General features: G+C 32.4%; 2 protein-coding genes across 3 annotated transcripts in view; one reads left to right on the top strand and one right to left on the bottom strand.

Moving 5' to 3' along the window:
- LOC143253111 (uncharacterized) overlaps positions 1–5,752 on the top strand; it is a 53,922-nt gene extending 48,170 nt beyond the window's left edge. The window contains exons 9-10 of the transcript XR_013029383.1: positions 77–1,959; positions 4,235–5,752. The gene's annotated coding sequence lies outside the window, so the exon portion shown is untranslated. The remainder of the gene's footprint in view (positions 1–76; positions 1,960–4,234) is intronic.
- The window catches only part of LOC143253113 (uncharacterized), a 36,917-nt gene that overhangs the window by 3,732 nt on the left and 14,181 nt on the right, over positions 1–19,004 (bottom strand). The window contains exons 1-6 of one of the 2 annotated variants that reach the window (XM_076506399.1): positions 18,328–18,436; positions 17,779–17,874; positions 12,615–12,670; positions 8,768–8,824; positions 6,267–6,387; positions 3,394–3,569 (exon numbers count right to left, since the gene is read on the bottom strand). In XM_076506399.1, coding sequence (XP_076362514.1) covers positions 3,394–3,569; positions 6,267–6,387; positions 8,768–8,824; positions 12,615–12,670; positions 17,779–17,874; positions 18,328–18,361 — 540 coding nt within the window. In that variant the 5' untranslated portion in view covers positions 18,362–18,436. Of the gene's footprint in view, positions 1–3,393; positions 3,570–6,266; positions 6,388–8,767; positions 8,825–12,614; positions 12,671–17,778; positions 17,875–18,327; positions 18,437–19,004 lie in introns of those variants that run through there. The other variant, XM_076506398.1, reaches the window with a different exon arrangement.

Raw genomic sequence — 19,004 nt, 5'->3', positions numbered from 1 at the left:
ATAGGTCATTGGTTAGGCCAAATTTGGAGTACTGTGTTCAGTTTTGGTCTATTTATGTGTGTGTCTTTTCTTATAGCAAAGCCACATCTGGCTATCTGCTGAGTCAACCAAGTGGAATCAAACCCCTGATTTTAGCATTGTAAATCCATAGACTTACCACTGTGCTAGCGGAGGACGTCTCTTTACATCAGGAAGAACACTGAATTGTTGGAAAAGGTTAAGAGGAGTACTACTTTGGATGATATCTGAGATAGAAGGATTTTCATGCATGTACTGGTTAAGATCTCTAAAACTGTTTTCACTTGAGGAAAAGAAGAGTTAGGAGGATAACTGTAAAAATAACTGATAGTGTTGAGGTTTCATCTTTTTGCATACTTAACAGTGAGAGTGGAAGAACTAGGGGAAACAAATTATATTTTGGCAGGGTACTAGGGTACCTCAGCCAGAAGGGCAAACTCCAATATATGTCAAAAGTGCTACATACAATATCTGGCAGCGTCTGTAATTGTATATCAGGTTTACAGTAGGAGGGATATCACATCATGTACACCAGTAAAATGCCACCATTCTACTCTCAAATTAGCGTTATTGTGAACACTCAGGAGGGCAGGCTTCCATGGCACCACCAACCCAGTGGCTCCCGTACTCCACTAAAAGGAGGAGAGAAAAAGTGCATTTGAGTCTGGAGAACCACAGCACTGGAGACAGTGCAGTGGGTAACTGTGATACCTTATGTTGAAAAGCAGAGCAATCACACTGACAGAGTTGATCAACCAACACCTGGAGACATCTGGAATTGTACGTCAGATCCACAATAGTAAGAGCCTCAAATGCTAGAGATCATCAGAAATGGGCAGCAATTCCTGTTTGCTTTACTCATGTTAGTTCATAAGTTTACAGTATGGAACAGACATACTTATGAAGTGAAAGACTGTGATTCATACCTATGAGCAGTTCTGCAGAATATCCCATCTTAATGGTGGGTATAATTTATATGCCATGGATATGTGTTATGATATTGTATTTTGAAAGCACAGAGAATATGTTGATGGAGTCAATCAACCAACAACTGGTGACATCTGGAGTTGTATATTAGGTTTGTGGAAGGAAAAGCCTCAACATTACAATCACCTAGCATTGTATGTGACCACCAGTTGTGCAATGTGGGTTTAAGACTAAGTATACTTGTTCAGATGGAAATGTGCAACCAGGAACATGGTAAAGTGACAGATACAGTAGGAAGAAAACATGAAAAAGATGACAACCATCAGAAGAAATGGAAGAAAGATGCCAAGCATATTAACTGAGAAATACAATACAGATGGGAAGTGGAGTGAATAAAAAGGAAAAAGATGTAAAAGTAGAAGCACCCACTCAAGCAGCTGACATCTTAGATATAATGAATGAGTGGGAAAGAGAGAACATGGAAACTAAACTAAAAAAATTAGCAAAACTTCATTATAAACACATCAGAATGACACGGTTCATACGCCAACAAGTGCAGGAAACAAAACAACATGGATAAGACTGGCAACTGCAAAACACAAATCAGTAAACTGCAAAGTTGCAAATAACACTACCCTACAGTCCACAGCAGAGGAACCCAAAAGGCTCTGTTTAAAAAGCCAAGGCAAAAAGGATGGTATGTGAGAATCCATAAGATGGAAAGGATAAGAACCTTTAAAACTAACTAAAACTGGTATGTGTACCATGTATGTTAGTCAACCTCCACATAAGAAGAACAAATATGACTGGAAACAAAGGAAACTACAAGTAAAAGTTATCGGTTCAGGTGAGGGACAAGACAAAGCCACACATGAAGATATAGTGCAGGTATGGACAAATGCAGCATGGCTGATGGAGGAGTGTTGAAGAGAAAGGAGAGATGACATCAAAAACTGATGCAGTAGTGGAAAATACATTCCAGCCAGCCAATATGCAGTTTATTGGTATGCAGAGGTAAGTGAGAGTACCAAGGATAGTAGTGAGCAAACATTTATGTTAATAGAGAGGAGTATAAGTTAAGAAAGTCTATTATGAGAAAAAGTAAGATAGTATATTGCAATGATGACTTGCACAGCTTAATTTGAATATACAATGTGTCAAGTGGGCAGGCCAAATATTTCATGAATGTTGGTGTGATTTTAATAACGGAATTGTGGATAGGATGATTCTAAAATTTTAATAATGAATGATAAGTAAATAACTGAAACTACTACTACAACCTTCTTATTGTGTGTTGAAATCAGTTATTACAAATGAGTGACATGAAAATAAAACATGCACTAAAACCACAAACTGTAATTCTCAAAACATTATAATAACTTTCAAAGAAGTAAGCCCAATTCTGCTATTATAAGCTGATCTGGCAACACTGGGGAATACCCTTTAGTCACATTATATCTAAAATCACCATGTGGAGGTGAATATGAATACCTTTCACTCACCTTATATCCAACATGGTATTAAGATACCTTGCACTTCTTTCTTGTAACAAAGTATTGGACAGAAAAGAATATTTAAAAACAATTAAATTAGCTGTCAAAAGAACAAAAGTTCCTTTTCCCAAACTATACAGTCACCAACATTCACAAAGTCTAATTAACATACTACTGTTTCATTATCCCTAAAGAATAACTTTCCTAAGTCTTTTGTATATGCAAAGATCAAAAGACTGGTTTCTCAAGTTAAAAGTAACAAAAATCACAAAATGTTTTCCTTAATAACAGTCATACTTAAAAATAAAAAGAAGTTCCTTAACTATTTTCAGATTTTTTTGTTGTGTGTGTATATATATAAACACACACATATATTTCTAATTACATCAAATTTCTTTTGAAGTGATTTCATTTATCCTTTAATCCCTATTGACAAAGGACAGAAATCTCAAAATGGGTACTGAATATAAGGAGCACAAAAGCTTACTATCTGTTGACTTCATCAAGTAGCCCTTTTAAGTCCAAATACAAGTTTCTTCTGCTAAATATCAAATTATTCTAAATAATTTATCAAATTTTGATTAACAGGTATTTGTTTTCAAGTTTTCCTTACTTATCTTTAACAAGTAAAGTTCTAGAGCCTTCAAAATAAAAAACCTTACTATTTTCAGCATTTTGAACTTCTCTGTAAATTAGGAATATCCAGCCCAACAATAAACAAACTTTGTTGTTGATCTTACTTCAGAAAACTGCCTTGATAATTTTATATATCTCACATAAGAGTTAAAATACCAACAGAGGCATTGCTAGTATGGTTAAAGTAATAATAACCACAAAAGATCTTTACATAGAATTCACAAGTAGAAAACATTCAATACTTTAAAATTATTATTATTTGAAGAAAATACAAAGACAATTAATGCAAGACTATTGGTAAAAAAAAAAAAAATCTTACTTCAACACTCATTGCTAATGCTCGACCAATCAAAAGGAGACCCAAGACAACGTACTGTAACTTGACAAAGACACCAATCAAAACTTCTGCTAAAATTCTTCTCTGTATTACATACAGCCATACTGGTAAGAAGTGTAGGCCTGCAATAGCAAACATTCCTGGAGGGGTTCTAAAACCTACAGGTGATTAAAACAGATTAAATAATAATTCAGAATAGAAAAATTATTGAATGAAGGTTCTAACTTTACCTCCACCTTCGAAAACAGGTATTAAAGTGACTTCTAATTTAACGACCAGAGAAATCACAGAACCTATCCTGACTGGATGTTTTAAAACTACTACTTACATTAGAAAGTTAATTTTCAATTTTACAAAAAACAAAGAATATTGTAATGTAATAATACAATTATTTGTACTTGCACATATAATAGTACACATAAACTTAGTCTTTGTGCTGTATCTACTTAGAAAATTGCATACATATTTACATTTTCCATTCAAATAAATTAGATTTAGTAATTTAAGTCTGAAACTAATCACTACAGAAATAATGTAAAAAATATAAAATCTCTAAAGTTTTTCACCTTGAAATTAAAATTTCAAATCTAAAATGACATTTAAAGAAATGTCTATCTAGCCTTTATTTATAATTCCTCTTGATTTTGCCAAAAGTTAAATTTTATCACTCTTTCTACATCCTACTGTAAGCAACCTGTAATTTTTTATAAATCCAATTTCTCTGAAAATGTTTACAGCACACATCAAGACTCACATTCTTAACTGTTAAAATATTTAAGTCAATCAGTATTTCTTATATTGCACTATTTTACTTGATTTTCAGATCTACAAAAGCTGCTGTTTGGATCACAGAAAAAAATGTTGAGTGCTGTATCAATGGCATTCTCCACTACAGTGCACACCTGAGGTGAACAAAGAACTCATCCACACAGATCTACTGTAGAACAAAAAAACACAATATAATGAATCTTGAGCAGAACCTTCATCTACAGTCACAATCTGTCCTGGTTCAGTGCAGTTAAATATGACACTGATAACAAACAAGATGTAAACTTGTATTCCAAGAGCTGTGTATATCATATGCCATCTCAAGTTCTTACAAATACAAAAACAACTTCAAGTCTGATGATCCATGACAGACTTGTACAATATGATGTGACCACATTCACAACAGATCTCCCATGTTTAAGTACTTAACATAACAGATGCAAACAAGTTCCACCCATTTCACTGATATGAGCCATAACAATATTGCTTATGGAGTTGACCATCACCACTAATCCCTTGGGTGGTCTCCAAATATGCTAATTATATTTATGTTGTTCCCATGTTCTGTTGAATGCAACATATCCTGCAGTGCAACCATTCTAAATTGTTCTCCACTATAATATTCAATGTATTATTATATGAGACTTGATATGTAATATGCTCAAATATATTTCTTATTAAAAATTCATATTAGTATAGTGAGAAAGGTTACCATAGATAGTGTCAATCACCTTTTATCTGTACGAAAAACAATAAATAAGAAAAATTGATACAATGTAGTCTTTCATATCTAGAATTATGAAGATTTTTAAGACAGTTTTCTTCAAGCACGAGAAAAACAACAATGTACTAAATGACAAAAAAGTGTCCAGATATACATTATTCAAAGACTAAATGAGAATGAAATATTTGGTTGTGTAGCAGTTAAAAAACTTTACTTCAATCGCCAAAGACTGTCAAGAGGCTGAAATTTGCTAATAAGTACTAAAATTGGACTGCTGATGATTGGAAAAGGGTGTTGAGGCAACAGGAGATAATTGCAAAATAGATGGAATAATGGACCAGTGCAAGTACAATAAATACTGATTTATCATGGTATATATATCCAGTAGTTTGTGTATTCATGATGTTCTAAAAACATATAGGTTCAAGAAGTTTTGATAAAAATGAAATTAAACCTTACGACCCAAGTGCTTTCGAAAGGTGGACCTTTCTTCTTCTTTTATGTATTATTGGTGAAGGATTCTATTACCAAGAAGGTAAATGACACCATACACTCATCCAACCTATGCAGATATTAAACAGCTGAGAAAGAAGGTGCTGGAGTCATTCAAATACTGCAACGACTCCCATAGAATCTCAATCTCAACCCAACTGAGCAGATCTAGGATTTCATAGATCAAAAACTTGACAAATCAAAGGTTACGTCCATGAAACTTTACAGGTATTTATTAGACATTTAGAGTAAAATCTCAAAGAACACTTTGATTAAATATGTTGGAAAAATTTCTGAGACTGTCTGCAGTTATTAAAGCAAAATAGGAAACAGAGAATATTAACTGTTTGCTAAACTCAAGCACTTCCATTGAGTTTATGTTATATTAAATATAAAGATTAATAAATGTTTGATGTTTTATCTGCGACATACCTTCCACTGTTCTTTGAAAGTAGCCTGAAATCTAAATTATGGCTTTATCCTAACACTTCGACACAGTACTGTATTTCACATTAGTAGCTTTTATATCCTGTAAATTTAATCAAGTACAAAAAACAACAGAACCTGTTACAAGACACTCTGAATTCTTTAAGGTTTACTAGAATATAATCACAAAAATATCAGTCTCATACAGTACAGTATATCTCATCTTTAAAATACAGCAGGCTGATTCATGCTTTCAAGATGTCTACCTTTCAAATGAGTAACACTGTACTATTGATTTTAAACAAACTTGAGTGCATTACATTTTGGAAGGTAAAAGTAACATGCATGCAAACGAGGAGCAGAATGTTTAAGTACTATGAACTAACACTCCAACTGAAAGTAAGCTCTAATTAACAATGCAAATTTGTAACATTGAAAACATTACCATTCTTCATGACTTTTGCAGCAAATTCTGGTGGTTCTTGAAGCTGTTTCCATGATGATCCTTGTTGTGTATAGTTACTGATGAAAGATACCCATTCCACCACTGAGACAAAATATCCATTCTGGACAAATAATTTGAAAACATATGATACACCTCTAAATAGTAACTCAATAGTACTTTAATTACCAAATATTTTCAATACTTTACCACAAGAAAAAAAAAACTATTCAAAAGAACAAACAACAATTAAATTGGGTACAAGAAAAGTACAAGTCTTGCATGATATTATGAACATTTTGATTTATTTTGTGGCATTTAACTTGCATATTATAAAGTAGATTGTGCTTCTAAATCTGTCTAATTGTCAGTGACTTAAATTTTAGTTTCCATTCCTCTGAACAGTATGTATTAAGTTATTTTTTGTTATAAAATCCCATTTTTTTATTCACTTCCTCATTTTTGCAACTTCAATGGCCATTTCAATTTTCCCCATTGCTACTGCTTATTACTAGTGAATAATGCCATCCACACAAGTCCGATGAAATAAATGCCATTCTTGACAAGGGTATTTTTTGTGGTAAGATCAATGAAACAAGTGCTACAGAAGCTCTTTTACCTTTAGCTGCAATTTTCAGTTCTAGTCAGATGTAGTATCAAAACATGAAAACCAAGTTTCAAAAATCTTGCAACTGTTTCGTTAATATACTTTATGTAGAATTGAAATTCAGTTTGTTTTTCAAGCTACAATTGTGAAAATATGCTTTTAAGGATAAGAAATATATGTGTGTGTATGTACATATACACCTGTTTCATAAAATAAATATTTCTTTTAATGACATTATTAAGACTAATCACTTTTTAGAAGAAAAATGCATAAGGCAGCATGCTGCTTTTTAAACTTCTTTCTCAGTTGTTTATTATACTCATTCTTGTTGGCCCAAGTAATATTGCATTTTCCATTGTAACTAGTATTTGCAATAGACAGTGTGGTCATTATTAGTTTGCATATACTATAAAAATTTCTTCAGCCTCTTCCACTGTTTGTTATAACTTTCCTATACTATTCTAGTTTAATGCTGACCTCTGTATGCAAACTTCTTCTTTACACAAGCCTTACACTTCTCCCTTGCTGAAATCAGTATTTTACAATGTGTATCTCGTGTAAATCGTTATGTGTCGTCCATGAACCAACAGTGGCACAGCATGCTCATGTGATGCATGACTCCATGTAAACTCTTCTACTGAAATAGAAACACTGAAGAAGTGAAAAGGAAGGGTGGGATGTGCGAGTTGATGGATGAAGGAAGATGGTTTGCATAAGAGACAAGCTGGAATACACTAATTCCAACATGTGACATGCATAAAGAAAAGGCATATAGAGAGCAACACTAAAGAAGAATAGCTAACTTTGTGCACGTACCATAGCAGAATCTTTATTTCTCCAGTTGTAGGTTCATTCATGGCAACACTGCACTTTCAAATGGTTGTAATTTTACTATAAATCAAATACTTAAATATTAAGATGCAGCTTATAATTTCACAGGTTGCACTACACCATTAATGTATTAGCAAAGACAAAATATCCAAGTGAAATTTAAAAAAAAAAACAACATATGATTTCTAGTGAAAAATCTATTACATCAAGCAAAACTACCTGATGTATATTGAAACTTTTAACACTCCCATGAACACACACATTGATGACAACTTACCACTTCAAATACCACTACAAGTCAATAAAAGATACACATTATTCTGACAGCAGAAACCCAATCACCTTATCCAAACATATATAACAGTTATTAAAATATGCACAATAATATCAACTTTCATACTAATACTTCAAGTATTTTATACATGTTTGCAAGACTAATTTCTCCACAATAATTATATATCTATAAAACAAATTAAAATCAAGTTGTAACTTCTGCTTTCAACATACATATGTTATACAAGTTTGAATGCTGAAGTTTTCTTGAGCTCTCATTGACATATTAGAAAATAAAAAAATAAATGAGGAAGTTTTAAGACAGGAAATATGTTCCTTACTTTTATCTAATAAGTGCACTTACTTACATGTACATTATAATTAAATTCTGAAATCCTGTAGGCATTTCTATGTTGCACTGCAAAGCAACGTGTAAGGAAGTGGAAAAGAACTACTGAGTATACTTTGATAAAGTATACTACTTTCATTGTAATAACTAAAGTTTTTCAGACCTAGCATTCAGCAAGAGTGCTCCTGAGTGTTTGTTATTCCTAATTTAGGTTTCTGTACTCTCTCACATTCATTACTTCAGACATTTAATTTTTGTTTGTTATTTAATTAATTGAGCATAATTATTTTTGTGCTGCATGTAAAACTAAAGAACCTCTAAGTTTTAATGTTCTTAGTTACAAATGACATGTATTTTGTACTTATAATACAAATAGATTATAAACAAAATCCTGTTAATAAACAATTCACTAGAAAAGCAGATTTATAAAGTGCTGTAACATACCGGACTGATGAGACACCACAGCATTCCTCTTCCAATATTGTCAATTATAACATTAAGCTGAAACAAGTATATTAGTTTATTAGTTTGAAACAGTTCTACAGAACATTTGCATTTCTTATAAATGTATGCTTAGACATGTAGAAAAGGCATGTAAATAATCTTTCAACTATAGAAAAAACCTACCATGACAGAACTGCTATAAAATAAACAATACTATAAATTTAATTAAAATAATTCACATCAGGATTATGCAAATACTGAATTAGAAAATTTAATTAAAGTTATTTAACATATTAAAATCAAATACACTCCCCTAAAAAATTTTTTTTTTTACAACCTGCCTTATAACCTGCAAACTGTCTGTTATATGAAAAACTGTTTCTTGTTTTCCTGACAAGGTGCTAAAAGTGTTCATAAGATGCACCATTTGTAAAGTGAAGTTGAAGTATTTCAGTAACACCACCATAAGAGGATGGTCCAGAAGAAAGGAGAGACTAATGGAAAAGCCCACCACTTCTACTGGTAGATAAACATAACTGAAGGATGACAATAAGAAGATAAGAAAATGACTATGCAATCAGAGTCCAACCATACAAGCAATGTATGGGACAAATCCCACATGTGAAGATGAAGGGATAACCCCACTGGATGAAGGAGAAACAAGGCTGGGGCAAAAGTGTAAGGGAATGGGGTCAGGGCATCAATCAATAAAGCAGTGGAAATCAGGGTTTTGACAGCCAAAGAGATGACACCAACAGGTTAAACAGAAAAAGGTGACACTAATCCTGGCTAAGAATTTCACCTACCAGGACCAAAAAATGATGAACTGGGGACCCAAAGAAGAAACGACCAGTATTAAGAGTGGCAAAGGGACTGATGAGAGGTATGTCCAACTGAGAAAACCCAATGAAAAACCTGAGGGAGAAGAGATCACCCCATAGTTAGAATTGTGATCCATAACTAAGTTAAGAGCTCCTGACATATGACAAGCTACAAGACAAACCTAATGGGAATAAAACCAAAATAGTAGGTACAATGCAAGGAAAGTGTGTCCTGGAATGGGTACTCTCCTGATAGAGTAAATCATGACCAACTGATCAATGACAAGAGGGAAAAAACATGAAAATGTCAGATGGACAGCAAAACTACCAGAGAGAATAGAAATCTTAGAAAGCAAAATCAACCAACAAAAGTAAATATATCTCACGAATCAAAATATCACGAAACCATATACTCTGGATTCCATATATTCCCAACATCAGCAGAAAAATAACCAACATCTGGCAAAAACTAGTAACAAAATATGGCATTCCAGTTAATACCAAATTTATTGAAAAACAAGGCACAAAACTGAGTTATATACTATGTAAAAACTACACTGACAAACACCACACCAACATTATTTATAAAATACAATGCGATAACTGTCACGACTTCTATATTGGAGAAACAAGTAGAAAAATGGAAACCAGATTCAAAGAACATAAAAAGTCACCATCACATGTTTTCGAACACTGCAAGTCAAATAAACACAACATAAACATAAAAAACACCCAAATACTAAATAAAGAAACAAACATAAAAAAATGCAAAATTAAAGAAGCCTTACTTATACAACAACTTAAATCCAAAATAAACCCATACAAAGGAACACCTTTATACTTATATTAAGAATAATAAAATAAATAATATAAAATTATATATAAAATTATATAAATTATACAAAAGTATATAATTATATATTCAAACATCTAACACTGCCCTCTATATTCCGACACTCAGTTACACAACCCCTTTCAAATATGTCAGCTTCCGGTCAGTTACCTCTTTCTTTTTTTGTGAATCTGACGATGACCGAAGAAGGTCGAAACGTTGTTCACTCTTCTACGTAAAATATTTTCTCAACCCAAACAAGCCATTTTTACATATATAATAACCATGTTGCATTCTTGGCCAAGAGACCTATGACCACATCCTCAAGAGATTTAAAATAAAGGAAGACAGAAGGAGAAGATGGAAAGGAAGCCTGGTCATTATGGTACTTGAATCACAATCTGAGGGTTGTGAGTTAGAATCATTGTCACCAAAAATGTTTATCCAATATGACTACTGTCTGAACTGGCCACTCTGGTGGCAAACATCTTGGCTTACAAAAAAACAAACAAAATGACCCCAAACTTGTTGAAATTAATGTTGCTACAGAGCAGAATAAGAGGAAGGAGGGAAGAAAAAGGAGAGGAAGTGAAATGGAAAGAGTGGTTGCAGATGAGAACCTAAAGAATCCATCTGTTGGAAAAATAGAGGCCAAAGGCTGGCAAAGATAGACAGAAGGGCTTCCACAAACCCAGACCTGACAAAGTAGTCACCAACAAGATGTGTGATGATCTTAACATCAGGATGGGAAATAGAAGAAAATCAGGAAGCTGGAATGGAAAAGGAAGATGTGTATTCAGCAGGCCCAGGAATAGTAACATGATAGCTTTCCAATGAGTCAGGAACACCACCCAAAGACATCAGGGTGAAGAAACGGAGCCCAACAACGATTATGAAAATTAAACAAGAAAAAGGCATACATTAGCTTCGAGAGCAACATCCTGTTCCCATAAATTTCAACAGCAGAACGACTAAGTAAGGAGAGACAGAGCAGAAGTATGAGCCAAAGTGATGAAAAGAAAATAAATGTCTCCAGAAAATCCCTCCAAGGTACCATGAAGTGTGTCAGACATAAGGGGAAGTGAGAAGAGGTAATGCGGGAAGGTGATCAGAAAGAGATGAAGCCATGAAAGCTGGACAATATAATGGGAATTAAAAGTTAAGGGCCCATTCCCCAAACATAAAAAAAAAATTCCAAAGACATAGAATTGAGTAACAGAAATGAATGAATGTAAGCCATAACAAGAGAGTTAAATGACAAGGAGAATGAAATATGTTAGTACAGATGTGCAGGTGTATGAGGAACAAGTTTGTACACACCAGTGTCACAGTGGTTTGTCTGCAGACTTACAACATCAGAAACAGGGTTTCAGTGACCATGGTAAACATAGAGATAGCCCATTGTGCAGCTTTATGTTTAACTTCAAGCAAAAAACAAGTTTGCATAGATTCATGTCAGGTGAAGTAAGGAAGGAAGACAAAGTACTTAAGGGGAATTACTGCATAAAAAGATTGTCACCCTCTTTCTGGTGAAGAGTTATTGTCACACAATGTCATCATGCAATAATGCAGTTCACATTAAACATGATTTTTAAGTGGAAGTTAGATCAAGTATAGTGGCATACTAATCTCATAGACCAACATGAGTAGAGGTGAAGTACCATCTCAAAATTTAAATTTTTACTCTTTCTCAAAAGGATATCCAAGGACAGTCTTCAGTGGCCAAATAATCTATTGTTACTTGGGATATTATTTTGGAACAGTGATTTTGATTAGTCATGCATGCAGAAACACATATAATGACATGTTACATATGTGATATCAATGTTCATTACTTTATATATATATGAATTAATTTCAGATTAATTGTGATGCTTGGAGCATTTTAAATGCAATAAACTTGATACATTGTATGCTAGCATGTGTGATATCAAACTTTTTCAAATGTTTAATGTTGTTACAACTAGATACAAATTTACAAGACATACAATAAATGCAAATCTCAAGCACGTATGGAAAGAAAGCATTTTCTATGTTACATCATTTTTCTTGCAAGAAGCTACTTACACAGACAATATTCTAACAAATTGCTACAATTTCCAAAGTAATCAAATACTTCTCAGGATTATTTAAAGGAATATCATAGCAACATAATTGATTGAATTTCAAAGGTTATAATTTTAAACATACTTACCCAAGCACCAAATTCAGAAACTTGGTTAAATTTTCTGGCTGCCCATCCATCAATTTCTTGAGTAAACATGTTTCAAACAAAAATACAAGTTATTAAAATTTAACTACAACTATGAAAAATATAGCATTCTGACATGAAGATACTTTAATATTTTTCCAGTTTGTCTCAGTTCTTCAGACAACAGCTTGATTTATACACGTACCTCTCCCTCTATATAAATGTATTTATTCCTCTCAAAGAATCAGGTGTTATTCAACTACATCAATGCTTTTATCATGCATTCATTTTTAATTTTATTTCTTATGTTAAAAATGTACTGCACCAAATAATTTCAAGTTTGTAACAGGAACTCCTTCAATGCAATCAATGGTGTAAAAAAATCACCAATTATGAGTCATCACATAGAAAGACAACAGTTTCAATGAAAACAATTCATTTGTAAATATTACTGCTAACCACCTTACCTTGTACAACCATTTAGTATACCTTATTTATAAGTTATTTTCCCAGTACTTATTCTCTTAAACAATAATACTAATATCATAATTCACTATAAAATGCTTCTACTTACATACAAAACCATTAATCGGGTTAAAAGAAAAATTCTGCTCTTTCCATACTACAAAATTGAAATCCACATCATAACCTTCTACACTGTTACAGAAGGAAATTTTAACAAATCTCTCTCTTTTGTCACATTACATGTATGAGTTCCAATTTAACTATTTTAAAATTTTCTAACTAGGCTACTGCAGTGTTCAACCAATTAGAAACAAAAACTTCGAACCCATGACCCTCAGGTTACAAATTGAGTGCCTTAACCACATGGCTACATTGGGCCCTGCTTGACTTCAAAAATATTGTTTTTATGCCTATTTTTTGTTCAGTCTTTCCAACATGAATTAAGTAGTCACATTTTGGTATTTCACTGCTTGTATATCACAGATGTGTATTTTGTTTTGAATTTCATGAGACAATTCTCAACCCCACTCTGTGGTTTTACTGCTACCTTTTTATCATTCCCACAAAGATGGGAGATTATTGGATGTATTAATCTGTTCCACCTGACACAACATTGGTCTTTCTTTGGTTCTTGATATGTACTTTTTTCATCCTCTGATGGATATTCTCTTCAGTGGTTGATGACCCAATTCAGAGTCTCAAAAACTTTCTCTACATCCTGATTTGTCTGCAAGCCTCTTGCTTCCTTCAGTTCCTCTGCAATGGTAAAAAACTGGTTCTCAGTCTTTGAATTCAATTTGAATAAAGCCCCATCTTTTTCACTGTGTCAGTTGAAATTTTACTCAGAGGTTACATTCTTGAGACCCGTTATTTTACTACTTTGTGAATATTTGTCTAATACTTTCTCCTTCCATCATGGTTTCCTCTGTTGGAGCTTTCCTTCTCCTTCTGAAGTTGTCTCATTTTGAAAATTTAATTTGGCTTTCCATTCCAGTTCAACCTCACATTGTAAATCATTTGCTTAGGACTTTTTTGCTCTGTATACAGGGTAGGCACAGCATACTTTTGATTCCAGGGCTATCACGTCTCCATATTCTGCATGGGTCATTTTGGGTGACTCCTTGTGTATTGTATTCTTCTTGGGTGTGTTCATTTGTATTTTCTTCAGTGGTTTCTGGCATGTTGGTTTATTATCTCTACAGGTGTTATTTTATTTTCAATTTCTTGTAGACATAGTAGCTCACTCAACCCTACGTGACCCTGGATGACTCTCTTCCCTCAAATAACCCAAACGTGCATCTTTAGAGACTCCAGGGTCTGGGAGTCAGTTTATGGACTTCTTCAGCATACACATATGGTTTCCTACATCTATAATGAACATAGTACAGGTGACACTTAGTGTCGATTTTATGCCTGATGTCAAATAATCCTAGAATCATACCTTTCCAATGCCACTGTTTGAGTAGGAGTAGTTCTCAATCCTTGATCCATTTCTGGCATCTGGTTTCCTACATCTATAATGAATGCAGTACAGGTGACACTTAGTGTTGATTTTATGCCTGATATCAAATAATCCTAGAATCATACCTTTCCAATGCCACTGTTTGAGTAGGGGTAGTTCTCAATCCTTGATTCATTTCTGGCATCTGGTTTCTTGTCATTACTCATGATAACTATTACTGCACTATCTCTCAGCGTGGGACCTAATTCCAGATGATTGTGCTTGCTAACAATGGCTCACAACCTAAATTCTTTCTACTTCTTTAACCCTATCAACAAAGGTTGTAGGCATAAAATAATAGTTTAATAAAATTTTGAATGCAAGTCAACACTTTTGGAACCAAATTGTAAATTACAATTCAGATTTTAGTATTATACACGAGTTAATTTCTTAACTTAAAAAATAAATATTAAAAAGCATCACATGGTATGTTGAATGCAGAATTAGTTCAGATTAGATGCTTGTTATGCCTCAATATAAAGTCTACAGTTTCTTATAAATTAAATTCTCAAATTACTGATATTGGCAAACTGAAATGTAATATAAGAACCTCTTATATTTTCTATATTCTGAATTTTTAATACACTTATGGAATCAACCAAGGCAGTCCCACCCACCTCTTCAATTTTTGAAAATATCTGCTTATGTACACCTATTTCGCCCAATGATATGTGTATAATCAACTGAAAGCTCAGTATGTAGCCCTATTGGTCTTCTCAGCCCCTCTGAAGTATCTCGGTGGCAAACTCTTTTTATGCTAGATTCCAAGCAGTACGATAAGTGAGTTCAACATTTCTTCTTTTTTTTTAGACCCAAATACAGCTTAGTTAATAAGATTGTTAAATTATAGTTGAACTCTATTCTATTGATATAATAATTTATGATTTTTTGTTATTTCAAAATGCATATCTAAAAACCTAAAAAAAAAATATTTCCTTTCACATGCAAAATTTAATAAGATTTAGCAACCTTTGGCAAGTACAAAGTTCATAACTAGAAGAGATAATTGTTTTCTATACTTCTTTATTTACTGTTCTATGTTTTAAGAAAAATAAGTTTAGGAATGTATTTGTAAATAGCAATAACGTATATACATGCATAGTTTATTATAACTGAAATTGGACTACATTTTACAAAATACTAGTCCACTAAAACACAACCAAGACAGGTCATTTTGTAAAGACCAGTTTTATATTGTTGCTTATCATAACATTAGTGCACATATGCCTCATAATTGCAACTTCTAATGTTAGGCATGACTGAAAGGTATAAAATATATAATGTTACAAGGTTTAAGCTATTTAGACTAAACATTTGTGTTTTTGTGTTGTGATCTGTAGTCATTTTAGAACAAAAAAACATAATTTATTTCAATTTCCTAACTTTTATGATGGTTATGAGGTCAATCAAATTGACCCAATCAGTACAGAGATATAATGGTGAAAATAAGAGATAAAATATAGTTTTGTTTTTTTTAAATGTTTGATAATTATCTGGAGTTTATAAAGATTTCACATGTGAAATTTGGAGTTTTCTGACACATAAAAGTATTTTTAATCTTGAAATCAAAATTACTTTGCAAGTTACATAGTCAGTATTTGAAAAAGGCATGAGAAAGACATTATTTACGAAATTGTAAAACTTGATAAAAAATCTGATATTTTTCATACAAAAGCCTTGTTACATTTACTGATAATATGCATAATTTTGTGAAGATGCACTTACTATTTATAAACTTATTTTATGAAGATAACACTTCATGGGGTGTTCCATTCTAATGCTTTTTATAGAAAGGAGCTCATTGTTGTAATTTTTTTGTGGGATTTGAGTTCTTTGTGGTGCAGATAGGTGAGCAGAATTAATGAAGTTAACATTTTCCATCCATACCTGTATTTTTAGACATAACCACCTCCCATCCTTCCTTCTCCCTTTTAGTGCATTTAATTTACCTTGTCCTGACTAAACTTGTGTTCACATGCTAGTGCTCATGGGGATTAATTCTCATTCAAGATGTATCACTCTCCTCTTGGTAGAGAGCTATTATCTAATAATGATTATGTCAAAGATTGGCACAATACACATGGACATGTCTATGGGTGGGATCTTTGTTAAAAGCTTATGGCATCTGCAAGAGTTTATATGGCAATGACTGCTAAGTAATAGCTCTTTGTAGTGCAGAGGTAAGAATTTATGTGATATACATTTTCAGGTAATGAAAATGTTAACTCTCATGTTACCACATTTATAAAAATAGAAATAAGCATAGAAGTACATCATAAAAAACACAGAATTTCTCTAAACCTGTTCTCTTGGCTGCCATTTCATTTAAGAGTATGTATGAACAGTAAAAATCTCCTGAATCTCTTCAGGTGCATCACTTATTAGTTGACAAGGCATTTGGCTACCTTAAGAAAGTCACTGTTGCTCTCTTCATTTAAAAACAATAATTGTTTACAAAAGGGAAATAGTTACAACAGATGTGTAAGTTGTACAAACTGTACCTTTCTTATGAAGAAACCCCAACACTCTGTACATTTGTCAAAAATATTTAGAAATCAGTCTGATGAAGAAAATTCTGGATGAACATTTTAATGAGCACACATACATGTTGCACATTAAAGAAAAAAGGGCAATTTTAAAGTATATTTTATTTTACATTTCAGCTTTCATAGTTAGAAAGCTTATTTTTTTATAACAGTACAACATCTCTATCACTCCTACAATAATTCTCAAGTACTCAAGTTTTAACAATAAATACTATGTTACCATTAAAACTTGTGTATTTGAGAATGATTGTACCAGTGATTGAAACATTGTACCTGTTATGAAAAATAATCTTCCTTGCTGTATAATCTGTAACTTGTAATAAAGTATACCTAATCATTAAGTAAACTAAAAAAAGGTGTCATGATTTACTGATTTCTGGACTTATTTCTCTGATTGTTAAAACTTTATTTATACTGATATTGTAATACAAAGTTATGCTATATAAATAGATCTTCTTACACAAGCCTCATAGAACAGGCATTGAACTTTGTATTACCTGAACACATGTACAACCACTAATGCAACAGAATCATTTCTGCAATCAATAGAAAAATAATAATATTGTCATCAACTAACTGTATTTCTTTAGGACTAAAATACACATGAATATACCTATGTGTATACAAGTAACACTAATAGGAACAAAAACTTTACCATCAAGCACTATGGATGTCACATACAATGCAAGGAACCAGTAAGGATTGTCTGAAAATATCCATCCTATAAACAGTAGGATTATTCTGATATAACCTGTGAATAAAGAAATAAACATCAGCATAGATTCAAAATTGTATATTCAAATATAATATCTGTTTTCAAAACTAATCTAGCATACAGTTATATACAAGTTTAAAATAACGTTTTAATTACAAACATCACGAGCTCACATATACTAAATAAGCTACTTGTGATTCCATGCCATAGAACTAACATATGCCAGTCATTCTTATCAAGTGTAATCTTCCACATTATTTGAGTAACAGGTTAAAGTTTCAAGAATAACTTCGTGTGGACTATATTTCAGAATGGCACTTCAAATCAGTTTAATTTCAAAAGCAAATTTCATAAAACAGGCTTTCAACTATCTATTGGCAAAATTTTAGTATGTATTTTAAATTACTTTTAACAGTACATTTACAAATTTTAAGGACATTTACGCTTTTAATAAGGCAATTTTTTCATATAACTGTACCAAAAACTTACCATTTTTCAAACAGCAATAAATAAACTCAGACATGATTTACTTAACTTCTTAAATATTTTTTCTTTGAATCCATATCTTCAGCATTAGTTACCATTGCACACTTCATACTTGTAAAATACAAAAAACAACTGATTACAATCAGTTTTCTCTCAAATGTTGTTATGAAAAACTTATAAACCTTAAACTTTTACTGCTTCCATCCATACAATTAAAACTTTTGTCTTTTATATGGGTTGACAAATGACCTCTAATGGATTGTTTAGCTAGCAAGTAACAGTAAACTGTCATGATATACTTGTTAAAAAAAAACACTCTTATTCAAGTAAAGTTATCCAGAAGCCATCCAGTTTATATTGGTATAATCTTTATGCACCATAACTTTGATAAGAACAGAATGATAAATTCACCAATGCCTTAGTACTTTCTTCTGCTACATCAAAAGAATCCTTACAAAACCCTGTTTCACTGAAATTGTTGTCTTTCAAAGCCTTTCACTAACTTTTCAAACTTCTCTGTTGATTTTAGTTTCTCTCCCATTTGTTTACTTTTCCATCACTGATTTTTTATTACCTCCTAGCTATTTTTCTTTCTTTCAGTTTTCTGATAGTTTCATTAAGTTCCATTTGCTCATCTTTCTTTTGTTGTACTCCTTTGGCCTTTGCCAATTATTTTTCTT

Source organism: Tachypleus tridentatus, chromosome 6 (assembly GCF_004210375.1).
Source record: "Tachypleus tridentatus isolate NWPU-2018 chromosome 6, ASM421037v1, whole genome shotgun sequence".
Classification (NCBI taxonomy): Eukaryota; Metazoa; Arthropoda; class Merostomata; order Xiphosura; family Limulidae; genus Tachypleus; species Tachypleus tridentatus.
This window is presented reverse-complemented; position numbering and strand designations above follow the sequence as displayed.